Source organism: Sminthopsis crassicaudata, chromosome 6 (assembly GCF_048593235.1).
Source record: "Sminthopsis crassicaudata isolate SCR6 chromosome 6, ASM4859323v1, whole genome shotgun sequence".
Classification (NCBI taxonomy): domain Eukaryota; kingdom Metazoa; phylum Chordata; class Mammalia; order Dasyuromorphia; family Dasyuridae; genus Sminthopsis; species Sminthopsis crassicaudata.
This window is the reverse complement of record NC_133622.1, coordinates 107,782,869-107,801,822: the sequence shown is the minus strand read 5'-3', so window position 1 is coordinate 107,801,822 and position 18,954 is coordinate 107,782,869. Positions and strand designations below refer to the sequence as shown.

General features: G+C 36.2%; 1 protein-coding gene across 3 annotated transcripts in view; it reads left to right on the top strand.

The window, feature by feature from the left end:
* FAT1 (FAT atypical cadherin 1) overlaps positions 1-18,954 on the top strand; it is a 168,711-nt gene that overhangs the window by 131,403 nt on the left and 18,354 nt on the right. For all 3 annotated transcript variants that reach the window (XM_074273944.1, XM_074273942.1, XM_074273943.1), the window contains exons 12-21: positions 4,372-4,525; positions 5,385-5,618; positions 7,186-7,575; positions 11,366-11,580; positions 12,375-12,512; positions 13,911-14,054; positions 15,087-15,284; positions 16,261-17,062; positions 17,208-17,339; positions 17,435-17,592. In XM_074273944.1, the coding sequence (XP_074130045.1) occupies positions 4,372-4,525; positions 5,385-5,618; positions 7,186-7,575; positions 11,366-11,580; positions 12,375-12,512; positions 13,911-14,054; positions 15,087-15,284; positions 16,261-17,062; positions 17,208-17,339; positions 17,435-17,592 (2,565 nt within the window). The remainder of the gene's footprint in view (positions 1-4,371; positions 4,526-5,384; positions 5,619-7,185; positions 7,576-11,365; positions 11,581-12,374; positions 12,513-13,910; positions 14,055-15,086; positions 15,285-16,260; positions 17,063-17,207; positions 17,340-17,434; positions 17,593-18,954) is intronic.

Below are 18,954 nucleotides of genomic sequence, written 5' to 3'. Positions count from 1 at the left end.
GGTTTATCTGAGAAGATAGCAGTTGTCATGGCCTGTTTACCATCTTCAGCTTTGAGAATCAGTTTCTGGGCCTTGTGATGAGCTTATGATTTGTGCTTACACATATCTTCCACTGAAACCTTTCATTTTTTGTAGTACATCATAGAATCCTGGATTCCCAAAGTCTATACTAGTATAATACCAACTTTGGCACGTCCCTTTAAATGAAATTGGCTTCATTCTGGGTCATTGAGATGGATTTTGTATCGCTCATCTGAAGATCACCCCAGTTGAGATGTTCTTCACTTGAAGATTGAGTATTTGATGATGAATTCTTTTTCAGGACTTGGGAATACCAGTGAACTGAGTGGTAGAAGATTAGAAACTTTCTTGATGGAGAGATTACCTATCCATCCTTGTTGAAATTATGATCCTTTCAGAGTATTATGCAATTAAATTTGGCACTCAATAGAATTTTATTTTTTCTTAAATTTCATTTCACCAGAGAAGGGAAACATCATAGTTAGGGCAAAGAGTAGAGGATGTTTCAGAACTGTTCTTATATATAACTTTGAAAAATGGATATCACCATGTCATTACCTTAAGAACTTTAGAGGTCATCTAATTCAAACCTGATTTTATAGAGAAGGAATCTTAGATCCAATAGAAGCAGCATACCCTAAAATCAGGCCATAATTTTTTTTTTTGACAAGGATGGCACACTAGTGATGGAGGACAGAGACCACATCTTTATTTTATCTTATAATTTATACAACAAAGATTTTATTAAGTCTACTTAATTTATTTGTGTGATGGAAAATCAAGAAAAGCAATAAATTATTTGGCAAGATCACAACACAACACTATTTAAAAAACTTTATTCATTTGATTATCATTATTACTCAATGCTTCAAATTGATTCAGGAGAAATTGAGTCTTTCTTCAGGTCAGGGCATTGTTAAATGTTGCTAGGTTTCTGTTGAGCAGAAAGTAAGAGAGTATTGGGCCTGAAATCAGAAAACCTGAGTTTAAATCCCATCTAGACAGTTACTAGCTGTTTGATATTGGGTGAATCACTGCCTCAGTTTCCTCAGATGTTATGGTGATAACATTAGCATTTCCCTCTCAGGATTGTGAGCATCAGGTGAAGTCATAATTATAAAGGTTTTAGCATAGTTTCTGGCACCTATTTTTTCCTTCTTTCTTTCATCTCTTTACTCAATTTTCCTACAATATTTTGTAGGGAACCTTTCCTTCTTCTAGGGAACCTTTCCTTCTTCTCTATTTGCACTATTCCTTTTTGAAAAATATTTTATTTTTCCCAACTTAGATGTTAAACAGCTTTTAATATTTGTTTTTAAATTTTGAGTTCCAGATTCTTTCGCTTCATCCCTCCCCATTCCCATTAAGAAGGCTCAGATGAAGTCGTGCCAAACATTTCCATGAATGTTAAAAGAAAACAGATTCTCCCCCACCCCGTACCCTCCCCAAAAAACACATCAAGAAAAGTAAAATAGAAAAAAAAGTATGTTTCAATCTGTATTCAGACAGTCGATTTTTTTTCTCTTGACATGGATAGCATTTTTCATCTAAGTCCCTCATAATTGTCTTGGATCATTATATTGCTGAGAATGACAAAAATCATTCATAGATGATCATCTTAAGATTTTGCTATTCCTTTCTACATAGTACATTTCACTTTGTATGATGAGCTCATGGAAGTCTTTCCAGATTTTTTGATAGTATCCTGGTCATCATTTCTTATAGTACAATAGTATTTCATCATAATCACATATTATAACTTATTCAGCCATTCCCCAGTTGATGGGCATTCCCTTTCAGTTACTACTCCTGAGAAAAGAACTGCCATAAGCAAGTACATAGGTTTTTTTTTTTCTTCCCTTTTTTAAAAGAAAATCTTATGGGGCAGCTAAGTGATGCAGTGAATAGAGCGCCAGCCTTGAAGTCAGGAGGATCTGAGTTCAAATTTGGTCTCAGACACTTTAACACTTCCTAGCTTTATGATCCTGGGCAAGTCACTTAACCCCAATTGCCTCAGTTAAAAAAAAAATTTAAAAGAAGAAAAAAAATCTCTTGGGACATAGCTCTAAACTGCTCCACACAATGATTGAGTCAGTTTACAACTCCACCAACAAGGCATTTATAGTCTCATTTCTCCCCATTCCCTCCAACATTTGTTATTTTCCTTTTCTGACCTATTAGCCAATCTAATAGGTATGAGCTAGTAGCTCAGAATTTTAATTTGTATTTCTCCAATCAATAATGAGTTAGAACATTTTAAAATATGAATACAAATAGCTTGATTACTTCATCTGTTCATATCCATTGGTTATTTATCATTTGGGGAATGGCTTTCTTTTTTTTTTTTTTTTTTTTTTTTTTTCTTTTTCTTTTTTTTTAATGAATTTGACTCAGTTCCCTATAGGTTTGAGAAACACTGCCTTTATCAGAGTAACATGCTTCAACATTCTTTTCTAGTTACAATTGCTAATTGTATTTACTGCTGTTCATTCTGTTCTTTTTTCACCCTGTCCTCCCTCAAAACTCTTTTCCTTCTGACTATCCCCTCCTCTAATATGCGCTTCCCTCTATCACTCTTCCCTCTTCTCATTTCCCTTTCCCCTCCGACTTTCCTGCAGGATAAAATATATTTCTAAAGCAAATTGAATTATACTGTGACTTCTGTAGTATTTATTTCTGTCCATGTTGTATACTACTCTCATGTAGGAGTGTTGCCTAGCACAGTTCCTAGTATATTATTGCATATAATAGATGCTTAACAAATGATGACTGAGTTAAAATGAATTAAACCCAACCCTTGCTGACAAGACCATTATAGGGGAAATCGTTAATTTGACTGAGAAAAGAACCTTAGAATTCCTCTACTTCAAACCCTTCCTTTTATAGATGAGGAGTACAATGCTCAAAGAATTTATGTGACTTGTCTGGGATTGTTCAGTTGACAAGATTTGGATTCAGATCCAGATTCCCTGGTTTGATGCTCTTTTAACTTCCTCATCAACAAAATGGGGGAATATATGGGAAATAATAATGTTTGCACTACATGTCTCACAAAGTGGAGAAGCATTTCAACACTCTTGAAGTACTATGAGAATATGTATTATCATAACCTAGTTCTTGAGAAATAGTGCCTGAATGGAGAAACTACAAGTGTAAAACAATATAGACTAAGCACCAGAGCAATATTAGAAGCCCAAAATTCTATAGAGTTCAGAAGAAATGATTAATGAAAATCAGAAAACAAAGACTTCAGAGGTAGAAAATGCCTATTTGTTCTGGATCTGGCAACAGGTTTATTTTCCTTTTTCCAACCACTTTGGAATTAGAGCTAAAGCTCCTCAAAATGTGACTGGTAAAAATGTTGTGGATTGGAAATGGGCGTATAACCATGACAGAAGATTGGAGGGTTTGGATTGAGGAAGTTGATTAAGAGAATAGTATTGAAAGTAGTTGATGACAAGGTCTATGTCAGGTGAATCTTGGAATATGACAGTGTGGGAGACTCAGAAGTGGGGATCAGAGGTGGTGAATAGGAGAGGTTGTAATACAAGTTGAAGGCAGGAAATGAGATTGACAAAAAAACAAAACAAAACAAAACAAAAACCTGAGGTTCTCAGAAGGTAAGAATCTGCCCTATAAGGTTTTTGACTGTGGTCAAGGAACATCCTTATATGTCAGGAATGAAGATTTTTCTTCTTTGGTCTGGCATTTTGAAAGTGTTTTTTCGCTTTTATCACAATTGATGCCGTTTCAGTAGAACAAAATATACAGTATTTACAAATGTAATTGGACAAAATAGACTACTTAAATTTTCTCTTAAGATCAAACTTTGACAGATTAAATTATCTAAAAAAAAATTGACTAGAACCTATATTTTCATTAGTATAGAGACCTCCCACTTAGGACACTGCTTCTAACAAGGCAGATTGGCATCCAGAGATGAAAAGCCTTTCCTAGGGTTTTATACAATATGTGTTGGACATGAAGATTCAACTATGAGACAAACTTTCCGTCTCCTACACTCTGTCGCTTCCCATTCAAAGTATATCCTGAAATATAAATACACATTTTAATTACTGGTAAAAAATAAATTATCTCAGAGCTGCCCAGCTGCTTATTGTGTTTTGTAGTTCTTAATTGGATAAAGTTTATCATGTGTTTAATAATGTTTAATTAACTTGCTCAGTAGCGTGGAGTAAGAAAAATGTAGAGATTTCAATTTTTAACAGTTAATCTCTTAGTCATATCTTATGAACTGAATTATGAATTGAAAATGACTTAAATGTTTTCCTCCCACCCTAATCCTTAGTAAATACTACAAATTCATTTTTTCCCCTTCAAATGTTTTAGAGTGCTTATTCAGACACAATTCCTGAAGATATTGTTCCTGGGAAACTGATCATGCAGGTCTCTGCTACAGATGCAGATATCCGTTCCAATGCTGAAATTACTTACACATTGTCTGGTCCTGGTGCAGAAAAATTCAAACTGAATGCAGATACAGGTAAAAGACTATTGGCTGCAAGTGAACTGCAGCTTCTGACCATGTCTAATTCAGTTAATTAGGTCATTCTCAGCCATCTTCTCTTGTCCTTTTTAATGTGTTTTTTTTTTTTGATGTTACATAAATGATATTTTTAAGTCTAAAAGAGTCCATGGGAGTTGAAACCCCACTATTAAGTAATGAAGAAAAATATCCATGAGGCCAGAATTGAAGTTTTCTTTGATTTTGTATCAATTTGTTCTTTTTTTTTTCTTTCAAGTTAAAGATATACCTTTAAGTTTGCTTCTTTGCCCCTTTTATTGCTGATATTTTTCATTAAGTTGACTTTATTGTCTCTCCTATCAATTAGCTATCATAAACATGTAATTTGGAATAGTCATAATTAAAATAACAAATGGTATTTAATTTAGTTTTTAATTACTGACATCTTTCTTTGCCCTCTTAAAATAGTGTACTTGTTAGGCATTTTCTCACAGAACTAGTTGTACCCATGCAAATCTGAGCTTCTGTAGAAGATCCCATGATTCTGTGATATGCAAATATGTACTTCCAAAACTTAAATAGAAATTTTACTGGTGGAATTTTGAAATTCATAAGAGACCCTTGCTTTAAACTTTAAGATTAAAATCCCCAGCAACTGGCACAGTTGGTGAACCTTGCACTTATGAGGCTGGTGCAGCTGTTCACTCAGACATTGACAAAAATGTTCACCAAAGAAAGACCATTTATTCAGGTAGTATGCATGCAGAAGCATGGAGGGACGGGGCACAATGAACAGATATAATGTTATAGATGACTAGGCAAAATCTCTTCTCAGATTTCAAGTCTCTTTCTTTAGCATGTGGTGTTTGTTTTTTAGGCGAATTGAAAACATTTGCCCCCCTGGATCGTGAGCAGCAAGCAGTTTATAATCTTTTAGTCAAGGCTACAGATGGAGGAGGGCGATTCTGCCAGATGAGTGTTGTCTTCACGTTGGAGGATGTCAATGATAATGCCCCAGAATTCTCAGCTGATCCTTATGCCATTACGGTGTTTGAAAACACTGAACCCAAGACGCCATTGACGAGAGTACAAGCCACCGATGCAGATACAGGTATGTCAGTGGAGTATAGAGCCCTGGAAGTTCAAAACTTCCTAAGACATGGATTTGTGTGAGTTGCTATCAATGACTATGACCTTGAGCAACTCTTTTAATTTATTTGTCTCAGTTTTCTCAATTGTAAAATGGGGACAATAATAACACCTACCTTAGAGGGTTTTTGTGAGGATCAAATAAGATAAAATTTATATATAAAGATTCCCTAGCACAGTGCCTGGCACTTAGTAGGTGCTGTATAAATAATCGCCCATTCCCTTCTCTCCTCTCTTGGATCATGAGGGGAAGAAACCTTAGAGGTCATTGGTTCCCGTCCCTTTATTTCTCAAGTGAAGAAATAAAATGGCATAATGAATAAAGCATTGGACTCGGATTCCAGAAATTTGAATCCTACTTCCAATTACTTGCTAGCTAGCACTATGGTCAAATCATGTCACCATGCATTTATTAAGCAGGCAGTGTGCTAGGTCCTTTTGTTTCAAAGACAAACATTATAAAGACCTCATTTAACATCCTTGTTTGCCAGTTGCTAGTTACATGTCTATTAGCACATCATTTAATTCCTCTTGAGTGTCAGTTTTGTTATCTGTAAAATGGAAATGATAATGCTTTTGCTGTATGCCTCACAGCATTGTCACACTTGTGCTTTGCAAACCTTAAAACACCATTTAAAAATTGTGAATTCTCATCATCCTGCTGGTGCCTTGTGCCTGCGCTCTAAATGACATGCCAAGTGCTTTGAGAATGTTAAAGCGCTATATAAATTTGAGTTGTTATTATGGAGAATTTAGAATTTCTCGTATAGGAGAGTGACAGGAGAAAATTATGTCTTTCAGTATTTAACAACACCAGACTTTGAGAAATGTCAAATTTCATAAAGCAGGTTGTAATGTCTTTTAAGAACAGTGCCGCAGGTCCTGGCAGTTTAATTTCAAAGCATTTTGACATGAAGTTTGTTATATATTTCTTGAATGCAGCACTAAAGTATCTGAGAATGGCAAAGAGGGCAATTACTCATCATGAAATTAGTTAATATGCTGAATTATTAAGGACAATTCTGTAGTCTGTCTTGGAATTTGACACCCCATTGTACTTTAGATGTCTAAAGACCCACATATTTTCTCGTGATGTAATTCTTATTCAGATCATAAAAAGCTGGTTAATTTTAAGCCAAGAAGCGATTTTTTGGGGTATGTTGTAATAGTTACCAATATAACAAGTCGAGTTGATTGGTTATTGTCCTTTCTCCTTCTCAAAGAGGACAATGTGACATTACTACGTTAGAAACAAGGTACGGTGTGTCCGGATGTGGCAGATCAGACTAAAATAAGCTCGGACTGGCTCTTCCACAGGTTGGATCCAGGGAGTCCATATGTGAAGTTCTTTAAAATTAAGGAAAATAAGCCTAAGGTTAGCTTTAATTTTTGCACAATCATCCAAGTCCCCCATTACTCTTAGATTGGGGAAGAGTTTATTTTAATAAAACATCTTAAAATGTGGAGACATTTCTAATGTGCCTTTCTTTTTATACACACTCATCTAATTTCTTCTTATTTTTGGCTAGGATTAAATCACAAGATTTCCTACTCATTGGTGAACTCTGCAGATGGGCAGTTCTCCATTGATGAGTCATCTGGAATTATCCGATTGGAGAAGCCTTTGGATCGGGAGTTACAGGCGGTGTATAATCTGATTTTGAAAGCTGTAGATCATGGCGTGCCAAGAAGGCTGACTGCTACGGGCACTGTCGTCGTATCTGTTTTGGATATAAATGATAATCCTCCTGTGTTTGAATATCGTGAGTATGGAGCCACAGTGCCCGAGGACATCCTTGTTGGGACAGAGGTACTGCAAGTGTATGCGGCCAGCCGGGATATTGAAGCCAATGCAGAGATCACGTATGCAATCATCAGTGGCAATGAGCATGGAAAATTCAGTATTGATTCCACAACAGGTAACTTAGCATATGTCACAAGTAGAAACCTTTTATTAGTCTACTAAGCAGTTGGCTTCTCATGCATCATATAATGCATTCTTATGCATTATGAAATATACATTATATAATTGTGTATTTTATATACATTTATATATGAATATATTTATGTGTGTGTGTATATAAGAGAGAATGCTAAAGTGATAAAACACTAATTTTTTTCATTTTTTTAACCTTAGTAGTAGCTGCAAAGGAGTCGGGCGCTTCTTTATACATTTTTATTTATGTGAACAAAAAGAAAATATAAGTCTGGTGTGTTTGAATTAGAGTTAGAGCATTACCAAGTTAAAACTTTTGCAGAGTTGCTTTTAATCAGGATTGAAGAACTAGAACTTTATTGAAAACACTTACCCTTCTTAGCTACCTGTTTTTCTCCATAGTGAAACTCATCTGATAGGAAAATCAGCCCCCGCCTGTGCCTCATTGCTTTCAGTCTCTAATCTAAGTTTCTGTAGCATGATACAGCCCTTTATCATTTTAAGTTTAACATTTGAAATACTCTGCATCATATTTTCTGGTGGACTGCCAGTAAGGTCAGAGGGTGTGACTTAAGCACCCATTTAGATGGGAAGTCTTGTGTTAACCTATTTTCTAAAAGTATCTGCGGTCCTTAGAATGCTGTGAAATATGACCTAGTGAAAACTGAATTTTACTGTTTTAGCCATAAAGTCATTTTGTTTTAAGTTTAAGAGAATCAGTCAGTCGATACCTGGCACTGCGCTAGACAGAGCCAAAAATGCAAGATAGCTTAGACTATCTGAAAACAACACATGCTTGGTGAAGTCAATGCTAATACAGAATAATTACAAACTAATTTCTCAGAGGGCAATAACAGTAAGAGGACATTTCATGTGGCTGGTGGCCTTTGGCTAAGCTTCAAGTACAATAGAAGCCTTGTTTCATACTGGATCAGAGAATTTAAAGCCAAAAGGAACTTTAGAGATCACCTAATCCATCCTTTTTATTTTATAAATGAGGGAACTGAGTCTTAGAGAAAGAGTGGGGATCATTTCATTTGGGCATTTGTACCTCTAGCACTTAGTCTAAAACTAAAGCTGGCCTATAGTAAGTAGGAACTTAATAAAAGTTTCAGTCCTTATGTCCAGTTTCCAGCTCCTACATTTTCTTTACGATCATAGATTTAGGAGTAGAAGGGATTTTAGAGGTCATGTAGGCCATGTAGGGGGACTCATAACTGAATATGGGGGTTGTGAAATTATGATTTGTTATCAGCAAATGTTTGATTTGTATTCCTGTTTTATGCACCCATCACATCTGGGGTCACATAAAAATTTATTGCACAAAAAAGGAAGTTAAGTGGGAAAAGTTTAAGAAGCCTTGAGATAAAAGTATCATTCAAGGGTTTGTGATGGGCCCTGACATCAGCCTGCTTTTGCAGTTTTATCATTTAGAAAAACCTGCATCTCAGCTCAGGTGGATTACTCATTATCCTTTTTTCTCCTCTTATTTAATCTCATCTCCAGACTTTTGCTTACAGCCTTACTCCATGCAACAAAGCATGAAAGACAAATAAAAAAGTATATTGGGGGTGCAGTTAGATGGTGCAATGGATAGAACACTGGCCCTGGAGTCAGGAGGACCTGAGTTCAAATCAGGCCTCAGACACGTCCTAGCTGTATGTATGACCCTGGCCTTAACTCCAATTGCCTAAGCCCTTATCTCTCCCCCCAAAAAAGTGTATTAGGCATTTACTTTATACCAAACTTTGTGATAAGTTTTAGAATTCAGAAAAATGGAATTCAAATAGAAAAATAAGTGTCAAAGAATTCACTCTTATTGAGGAAGGTAGCACATAAAAAATTCAGGTGCAAGGTTAGATAAGAAGGCTCCAGAGTCCAAAGAGTTCACCATAGTGAGGTGGGTGGGGAAGCCCCATGGCCATCATTTGGTGCCATGCTCTAGATTTTGGAAGACTTAGAGGGAGGGCAGATGATAAGATCTGGAAAGCATCCTCTTTTGTGTATTTAAAAAAAAAAAAAGTAATAATCTCCCTTACCTTTGTTGTGTAAATAGCTGTGTCTGCTCAGGAGATAGTAGACGGGAGGATCCAAGTAGATTCAGGGATTCTGGGCTCCTCCTGCAGAGGGGAATGGGAAGCTCTATGTTCTGGCAGAAGGGTACAAGATTTAAAAAAAAAAAACCAAAAAAAAACAGTAAAAATAAGGTTGAGAGGTCATTTTGTGACACTTAAGACTTAAACGGAGTGTGGGTGAGCTGGGGAAAGATGTGACAAAATCCTCCTCTTATACCAACACTATGAGGCAGGGGAGAGGAAGGGAAGAAGGATCCCTCCTGATGTTGGGCTTCTTCTCCCCACTATTGGTGTGGATGATCTGGCCTCAAGGAGAAAGTAGTAAAGAATGCACTTTTATCCTATCACAATTTGTTAAAATCTTTCTCTTCTTTCAAGATTCAATTCAGGCACTCCCTCTTCTATGAAACATTTCCTATTTGCTTCAATTGAAAATGATTTCTCCCTGAAGTTTTTTATACATAGTCCTCTGTCCTAGGCTATTTTGAGCATTTATCACATTTGACCTTGTATTTTACTTACCTGTGTGCATATTTTGTCCTCTCCTATTATTTTGTAAACCTTTCCCAATTGAAGGCAGAGTCCATGTCAGTCATTCTGTGATAGCAAGTGTTTTTAAGCCCATAGGCATGTGCCAAGCACTGTGCTAAGAAATAGGTATTGATTTTTATCATTTTTATTCCCAATTTTTTAGCATAAGCCTTAAAGATATTTGGTGCTTCTAATATCTGTCTGCCCAGGTTGCATGTACCTTCGGATTCTAATGTTTATTGTGCAACAAGAAAATATTCACACACATGTATTGTACTTAGACTATATTGTAACACATGTAAAATGTATGGTATTGCCTGTCGTCGGGGGGAGGGAATAAGGGAGGGGGGGTAATTTGGAAAAATGAATACAAGGGATAATATTATAAAATATATATATATATATATATAATAAAAAAAATTATTAAAAAAAAAAAAAAAAAAAAAAAAGATATTTGGTGCTTAAATATCATTTTATCAGCCCTAGCCTGTTCAGGTTGATTACATGCTACAGCCAAACTAACTTTAATAATGTATTTCTTACATGGGACCCCATTTTCCCTTGCTATAGACTATTTCTTATGCTTAGAATCTTCCCCCCTTTGCTTCTACCACTTGGAACTCCTTCACATGCTCTTCTTTCTCTTAAAGACACCTTTTCCGATTGTTTCAGTCCACATTCCCCATATTTATTTTCTGATACAGTGTTTCTCCTAGGGCTAAGATACAAACTCCTTGAAGGCTGGAACTGCTTCACTTTTCATAGTTGTTTTCCCAACATCTAGCCAAGTACCTGACATATAGCAGGCTAAGTAATGATAATATTTAACATATGCTTGTTGATTAATTAAATGTTAAATTCAGTGGAGTTTTAGTGTCAGAGATGTAGGAGAGCCCAGAAAATAATTTAAGTGTAATGAAATAAGAATTACCATGAAAACAGTGGAGAAAAGAAGGCAGGTAAGAAGCCAGAGAAGGTTCATATTTTCAGAATATTGTATTTGAAAATGAAAAATAACATGTGTTGTGGAGAGACTCATTTCTATAAAAAAGATGTAACTGAATATTTTCAACTTGTTTAAAAAGTCATCAAGTCAGGAGGAAATTATCTCAATAGAATGGTATTGTTCCTTTAACAACTTTATTTTGTATTTGATGTTCTTTACAGGAACCATATTTATTATTGACAACTTGGATTATGAAAGCTCTCATGAATATTACCTAACTGTGGAAGCCACTGATGGAGGCACACCTTCTCTGAGTGATGTCGCAACAGTGAACATTAATGTCACAGATATCAATGATAACACCCCAGTGTTCAGCCAGGACACCTATACTGCAGTGATCAGTGAAGATGCTGTGCTTGAACAGTCTGTTGTCACTGTATGCATTATGCTTTTATTCCTTTCCTCCTGCTGTGATTTCCTTTAGTTTATCTTTATAAGGGATTCTCTATGAAATTATCTTGCTTAACATTAAAATATCTGTATATTCACTGATATTTGACTATAATCATACAGCTATCCCCTTCCGTATTGAGAGAGTTTGAAACCCGAAAAGAAGTCTGATTTTTTTTTTCTTTTTTCTTTTATGGGATATTTATGATACCTTGTAAGATTTGATTTAAGTATTCAGCTCTGTGTCATCTACTGGCCTTAGTATGCCATCTGCAACATTCACAAAACTTCCCCCAAATCCCCATTTAATTTCTTATGCCAATCTATGTTATCTTGAAACTGTGATGAGGAAAGCCTTGGTGGGGATGGGATAACTGTATTACACATGGTAAGAGTACTTGTTTTGGGGAATAGATAGAGAATTGGCCACAGAGACAGTAAGTGCCTAATTAACTCTTGCATTAGACGCAGCTGGGAAATCACACCTCTAGTGCTCAAGGCACATATCTAAGACTCTTTAAGTTGGAGAGAAAATGGTTACCTTCACTAGTAGAGTTTTCTGACCTGAGAGTTGATGTGTGTGTGTGTGTGTGTGTGTGTGTGTGTGTGTGTGTGTGTGTGTGTGTGTGTGTGTGTTCAGTAGTGGAATGCTTACTAATTTTAAGAGCTGATTTTTTTTTTAATTGGTTTTGAGAACAGTGTTTCAGACAGCTGCCTTCTCTTATGACATGTGTATTTGCTAGTAGTCCATATCAAGAGCAATTTTATATTCTTCCCTAGGTTATGGCAGATGATGCTGATGGACCCTCAAACAATTACATTCACTATTCAATTATAGATGGCAACCAAGGCAACCCCTTTACCATTGATCCTGTAAAAGGAGAAATAAAAGTAACTCAACTTCTAGATCGGGAAATGGTAAGAGAAATTGTTGTTGGATGTTTGATGTTGTATGAATTTTGTGAATGGGTTAAAAGTCAAACACCCAACATGCTTATAGAGTACTAACTTTGAACCAACAAGGAACTGTGCTGAGGATTGTGCAAAGCTCCAAAGAATTATCTGGTCATTCAGGTTCTTAGAGTCTAGTTGGAGAGAGGAGTTATTAGTACCCCAGAAGAAAAATAGTAATCCAAGAGAGTTAAATGAGAGGACATGTATGCAAGAAATGGTACAAGATTATTCATGATTTCTTGTCAAATGACTTGTGTAGGTAAGAAGTACTCCAAGTTGAGAAGAAGGAGTTATTACCTAGGGTAGCTTCTTAGACAAGAATGTATTTGAGGTAGGATTTCAAGGATGATTTGGATTTAGAAAAGGAACAAATAGTGCAGAATTTTATCAGTTTCTATTTGTAACATCAGGCAACGGATGGTTTTCAGAATTTGAACCTATCATAAAAAGGTGATAAACTCCAGGCTTAACTGTACCAGAGCACTCTATTTCTGAAGGAAGAGAAAGAAAAAGCATGGCAAAGTAATAGTGATGATTGAAAACATTAGTAAAAACATTTTAAAATTATGTTTGGTATGGTTCTATGTAGTAGGTGCCCCTGGAATGAGATTGGACCATCACTGGGCAGGAGACCAGCCCTCTTAAGTTTTTCCCATCATTCATTTAAAGGAGAAGTAGATCTTTCAAAGAAAAATCAAGCGGCTTATCTTACTCTCCTATTGGATACCAGTGGAAAAGAAATTTTAACTTTTGACTCTTAGGTAGTCTTAGCAGCAAGACCACTATAGTAACATAGGCAAAACGTAAAATTTCTGGGATAAATGAGAAGGAAAAATTCTATGTAAAGTTTAGCCAGAAACGGTATGAAAAAATGATTATATCTATAATTATAAATTATAAAAAATTATATCTATAATAATAATAATAATTTTATACTTCAATAGGGTCTATTGGCTAAAAATAGGCATTGAACCTCAGGAGGAGGAGGATGGACATTAATCTAACTTAAAGATTCATTATCTATTAAGTTATTGTTTTGTTTAATTCATTGTTTATCAAGTATTATTTTCTACTTCTAAAAATTCCAATGGAAAGTATTTTGGCCACATTGCAAATTATTTTAGACTTTGTGAGCTTCTCTGAGAACTCCGCTCATGTACATAATATTTCTGAAGGAAAATGGATATTATGTTCCAAATAAATAACTGAAAATTAAATAAAAGATAAACTTTTGAAATAACATTTCTAGCCTTGAGACTGATGATATATGATCAATATGGGAAAAGATCATATTCTTGGTAATATGCTTTTCCACTGGTTACATGGACTTTAAAAAATGTATTTGTCTTTGTTTTTCCAAAGATTTCAGGTTATACACTCACGGTTCAAGCAGCTGATAATGGCAGCCCACCCAGAGTCAATACAACCACTGTGAACATCGATGTATCTGATGTAAATGACAATCCTCCAGTTTTCTCAAAGGGCAACTATAGCATAATCATCCAGGTAATTTCACTTAGAATCATGATACAAAATCTGAGTCAAAGGAAGATAGAATCCTCTCTAATATTTCCTTAAGAAGTAATCATTTAATCTTTGGGTTGAGACCTTCACTGAGGGTCACTAAGAACCTTCACTGCTCAGATACACACACACACACACACACACACACACACACACACACACACACACACACACACACACGCATATATATATATACAATAGCCATATATGTATGTATGTTTAGGCTGTAGTAAACCTACATGTACTGATAGGTGGGACAGGAGTGAGAAGGTGATGGCCTATGGGGTTAGGCTTTCTAAGTTTAAGCAGCTTCCTCTGATGCCTTCCTACACTTACCTGTTTAACCATCCAGGGAATTGTTTCTGGCCCAATCATCTAGTAATAATACTTCTTATCCTTGAAGTAGGCACAGAAACATTCATTTGTAGTCTTCCTGAAGACTTTGAAGGCCAATTGCACAATCCAATACAACAAATAATTATTGAATGCCCACTACGTGCAAGCATCATTTCAAATTATGCTGTTCTCCCTGATATTAAATTCTTTTATTTGGGAATTGTTTTCTAAAGTTACTATTCAAAAAATAATAAGAAAAAATGATTGTTCTTCAGTGGACCAAACATTTGGAATAGTAACATAATTCTCCAATTTCACTGGATTTTCACTTTTAATCATTCTATCAAGCATTTGTTAAGTACTGAATATGTGTCAGGTACTATGCTAAGTGTTAAGGATACAATGAAAGGCAAAAACAATCTTTGCTCTCAAGAATTTAATAATCTTTAAATTGCTAAGCACAAATAAATATATGCAGCATACTGGTTCCTAGCAGTGGGATGAGGACTTCGGAAGAACTTCCTGTAGTGGTTGACATTAAACTGCATTTGAAAGAAGCTGGGAAATTTAAAGAGACAGAGGTAAGACAAGGCATGACACATGCCTTTAGTAAAAATTTAATTTATTTGTAAGTAATTGTATGTGTTTTTTGTTTTATTTTTTAATAAATTTGTGTAGGAAAACAAGCCTGTGGGTGTCAGTGTCTTGCAGCTGGTGGTAACAGATAAAGATTCTTCGCATAATGGCCCACCTTTTTTCTTTTCTATCATGAGTGGAAATGAAGAGAAAGCATTTGAGGTTAACCAAGAAGGAGTCCTTATTACTTCAATGGCCATTAAGAGAAAAGTAAAGGATCATTACTTCCTTCATGTCAAGGTACTGTCTTTAAACTGATTTTGTGGTTGGTTTATGATTACAGATGGGTTGTTCCTTTAAGAGCTTGTCTATGCTCTTCTCTCTTATCCCCATTTAGTCCCCAGTTGTCATTTCTCCTTCCATCTCCTCCAGATATTAGTGAATGGATGGTCTCCTCGCATGAATCATGTATATTTTCTTACCTTTACCAAGATGGAGACTGGACTTCATAGGCCACTTGTCTTCATATTTTCTCCTCTCTGTTTATTTTCATGTGAAGCCTTCTCTTACAAAGAATTACCTTTATTAGAAAAAAAAATTTAGCCTTATTTTCACAGTGCACAGATTGCTGATGACCAATTTCCATCTGAAGAGAGCTACCTTTAATAAGTGCTATAAAAGAATGTTGATTTTTTTTTTTTTAAGAATGAAATAAAGCATGAGAGCTTGCTTTTGATGTTGCATTAGAATAAGAAAAGCTAGCATTAGTACAGCTCTTTAAGGTTTACTCATTTCACAACATTTTGAATCTATTATCTTCTTTGATCCTCATAACAATTCTGCAAGGTAGGTGCTATTATTAAACCTATTTTACAGATAAAGAAACTGAGACTGAGAGATTGTGGCTTGTTCAGAGTCATACAGCTGCTTGTAAGTGTCTGAGGCAAGATTTGAAATAGGTCTTTCTGACTCCCAAGTTTAATACTCTGTCCTCTGAACTACCTACCTGCTTAAAGTCCCTTGGGTTATGGCAAGGATTCTTCTTGTGGGTCTCATGGGCTTGTTTTTTCAACACTTTCATACCTATATTTCAATAAAATTGGTTTCCTTTCTAATCTTGTCTTTATGCATTTAAAACCATTATTTTGAAAAGGGGTCCATAGCTTTCATAAGATAGTCCGAATGTAGGCATTAGGAACCTCTTGATTTATGGAAGTTTCTGTTAAAAGGCTTGGCTACAATTTTTTAAAAAATGACTTTTTCTTTTTTCTTGTAGGTGGCAGACAATGGGAAACCTCAGTTGTCTTCTTTGGCCTATGTTGACATTATGGTTATTGAGGAGAGTATCTATCCCCCTGCCATTTTGCCATTGGAGATTTTCATTACCACCTTTGGGGAAGAATATTCAGGAGGTGTTATTGGGAAAATCCACGCAACGGACCAAGATGTCTACGACACTTTGACATATAATCTGGATCCCAAAATGAACAACCTCTTCTCCGTCTCCAACACAGGTGGTAAGCTGGTAGCCCATAAAAAGCTAGACATGGGACAGTATCTCCTTAATGTCTCAGTGACTGATGGAAAATTCACTACCATGGCTGACATCATGGTGCACATCAGGCAGGTCACCCAAGAAATGCTCAACCACACCGTTGCCATCCGCTTTGCTAACCTCACCCCTGAAGAATTTGTTGGAGACTACTGGCGTAACTTCCAGAGGGCTTTGCGGAATATCCTGGGTGTGCGGAGGAATGACATACAGGTGGTAAGTTTGCAGCCCTCAGAGCCTCAGTCGAACCTGGAAGTTTTACTGCTTGTTGAGAAATCTGGTAGCCCCCATGTCTCAATGAAAGTTCTCCTGCAAAAGATAAATTCGTCTGTGGCTGACATTGAAGAAATCATCGGTGTGAGGATCTTGGAAGTGTTCCACAAGCTATGTGCAGGTCTGGACTGTCCATCAAAATTCTGTGATGAAAAGGTGACTCTGGATGATAATGCCATGTCCACTCATAGCACTGCCAGGCTGAGCTTTGTCACTCCCCGTCACTACCGGGCAGCCGTGTGTCTTTGTAGAGGTAAGAGAGCAGCTCACAAAAAGTCTCACTGTTGCATGTGTATGTCTGTGTGGAAGCTGGGGAGAAGGGGGCATCAGACTTAACACTTTCATGGTAGTTACTGTAACTAAAGGAATCTTTTCCTCTCATTCTTCCCTGACTCCAGAGGGAAAATGCCCACTGGTGGATCATGGATGTGAAAGCAACCCATGCCCTGAAGGTACTGAATGTATTACTGATCCAGAAGGGGAAAAATATACGTGCGTGTGCCCAGGTGGCAAATTTGGCCAGTGTCCAGGTGAGATTTTGCTTATTGTATTTCAAAGCTCAAATTGCCCCTTAACAAACGATTTTCCCCCCTTGATTCTCATCTTGTTTCTTTGTGATTTACAGTGGGTTCATCTGTAACATTTACTGGGAACAGTTTTGTCAAGTATCGTCTTATGGAAAATGAAAACAAATTAGAAATGAAACTCACCATGAGGCTCAGAACTTACTCCACTCATGCAGTTGTTATGTATGCTCGGGGAACAGACTACAGTATTTTAGAGGTACACACATAACTTTTCCCTAATTACGGAATGCTGCATGGATGTCTGTGTGTAACATTTGAGAGTCTACTCTTGTCTGGCCATTTTCTTCTCACAACAACAACAGTAATAATAGTTATAGTAATTGCTTTTACTCCTGATTTATAGTTTGCAAATTACTTTCTTCTAAGGTAGATAATGCAAGAATTACTACTTGCATTTAATAGAGGAAGAATAAGGCTGAAAGAAGTTAGTTTGTCTTGTCCACAGTCACACAGGTTACTAAGTGTTAAATCTAGAGCTCAGGCTCTGACTCCATTGCTAATAATTTTTTTAATCATTACATGAGATACTTTTATTAAATAAAATTCCTAACAGTCATTACTTGAGAAGTATCAAAGCCCACATTTAGTGAAGACACAAATAGTAAAATGAGACTTTTTTTCTTTGTAGTTATGAGTGTTGCAATATAATTTATTAAGAAATTATTTTGGCATTTTAAAGCATAAACGTATTGTTTCTAACTACCTAAATATACAGAGAAGGAAATAGCAAACTGCTCCAATATCTTTGCCAAGAAAATCCCATGTGTGGTATGGTTTATGGAGATACCAATAGTCGAACAGGACTGAACAAGCACAGCATAAGTATACGTCAGCATTGATTGATAGCTACATACTGTTAACATTCAGACTCCTGTTAATATTAAAAATTGAGCTGTGCATTGTAGCATGCATCTGCAGTCATCTCTACTGCTGGGAATCATGAAGAGGATAGATTGAGTGCAGGGCTTCTGAGCTGCACGGAGGGCTAAAGCTGATTGGGGGTCCACAATGCATCTGGCACCAATATGGTAACATCTCTTGGGGGTAAATGACCATTAGGCTGCCTAATGAGGGGAGAATCACTCCAGACTGGAAAAATAGAACATATTTTAAATGTCTTTGATCAATCGGGATTTGGACTGAACATGAGTAGTCATGTTCTTCCAGCCTAAAGGAGATTAGGATACTAAATATCAGGGACTAAAAAAAATTTACGGTTCAGCTAGTGGAGTTAGAAGGACCTGACTTCAAATTTGGTCTCACTTACTACCTGTGTGACCTGGGGAAGTCACTTAAGCTTGTTTTGCCTCAGTTCTTTCATCTGTAAAATGAACTGGAGGAGGAATGGCAAACCACACCAATGTCCTTTTCAAGAAAACCACTATAATTGTGAAAAGTCTGAAAATAACTGAAGAAGAACAAGAATAGCCAAAATCTTGAGAGGAACTGAGAATATTGGACTTTAAAGATCCGCAGTAATATCTCCTTTCCTTTAAATGACCATGACCAATTCATTAACATCAAACTAATACTGATGTTAGCTGAATTGTGTACTTTA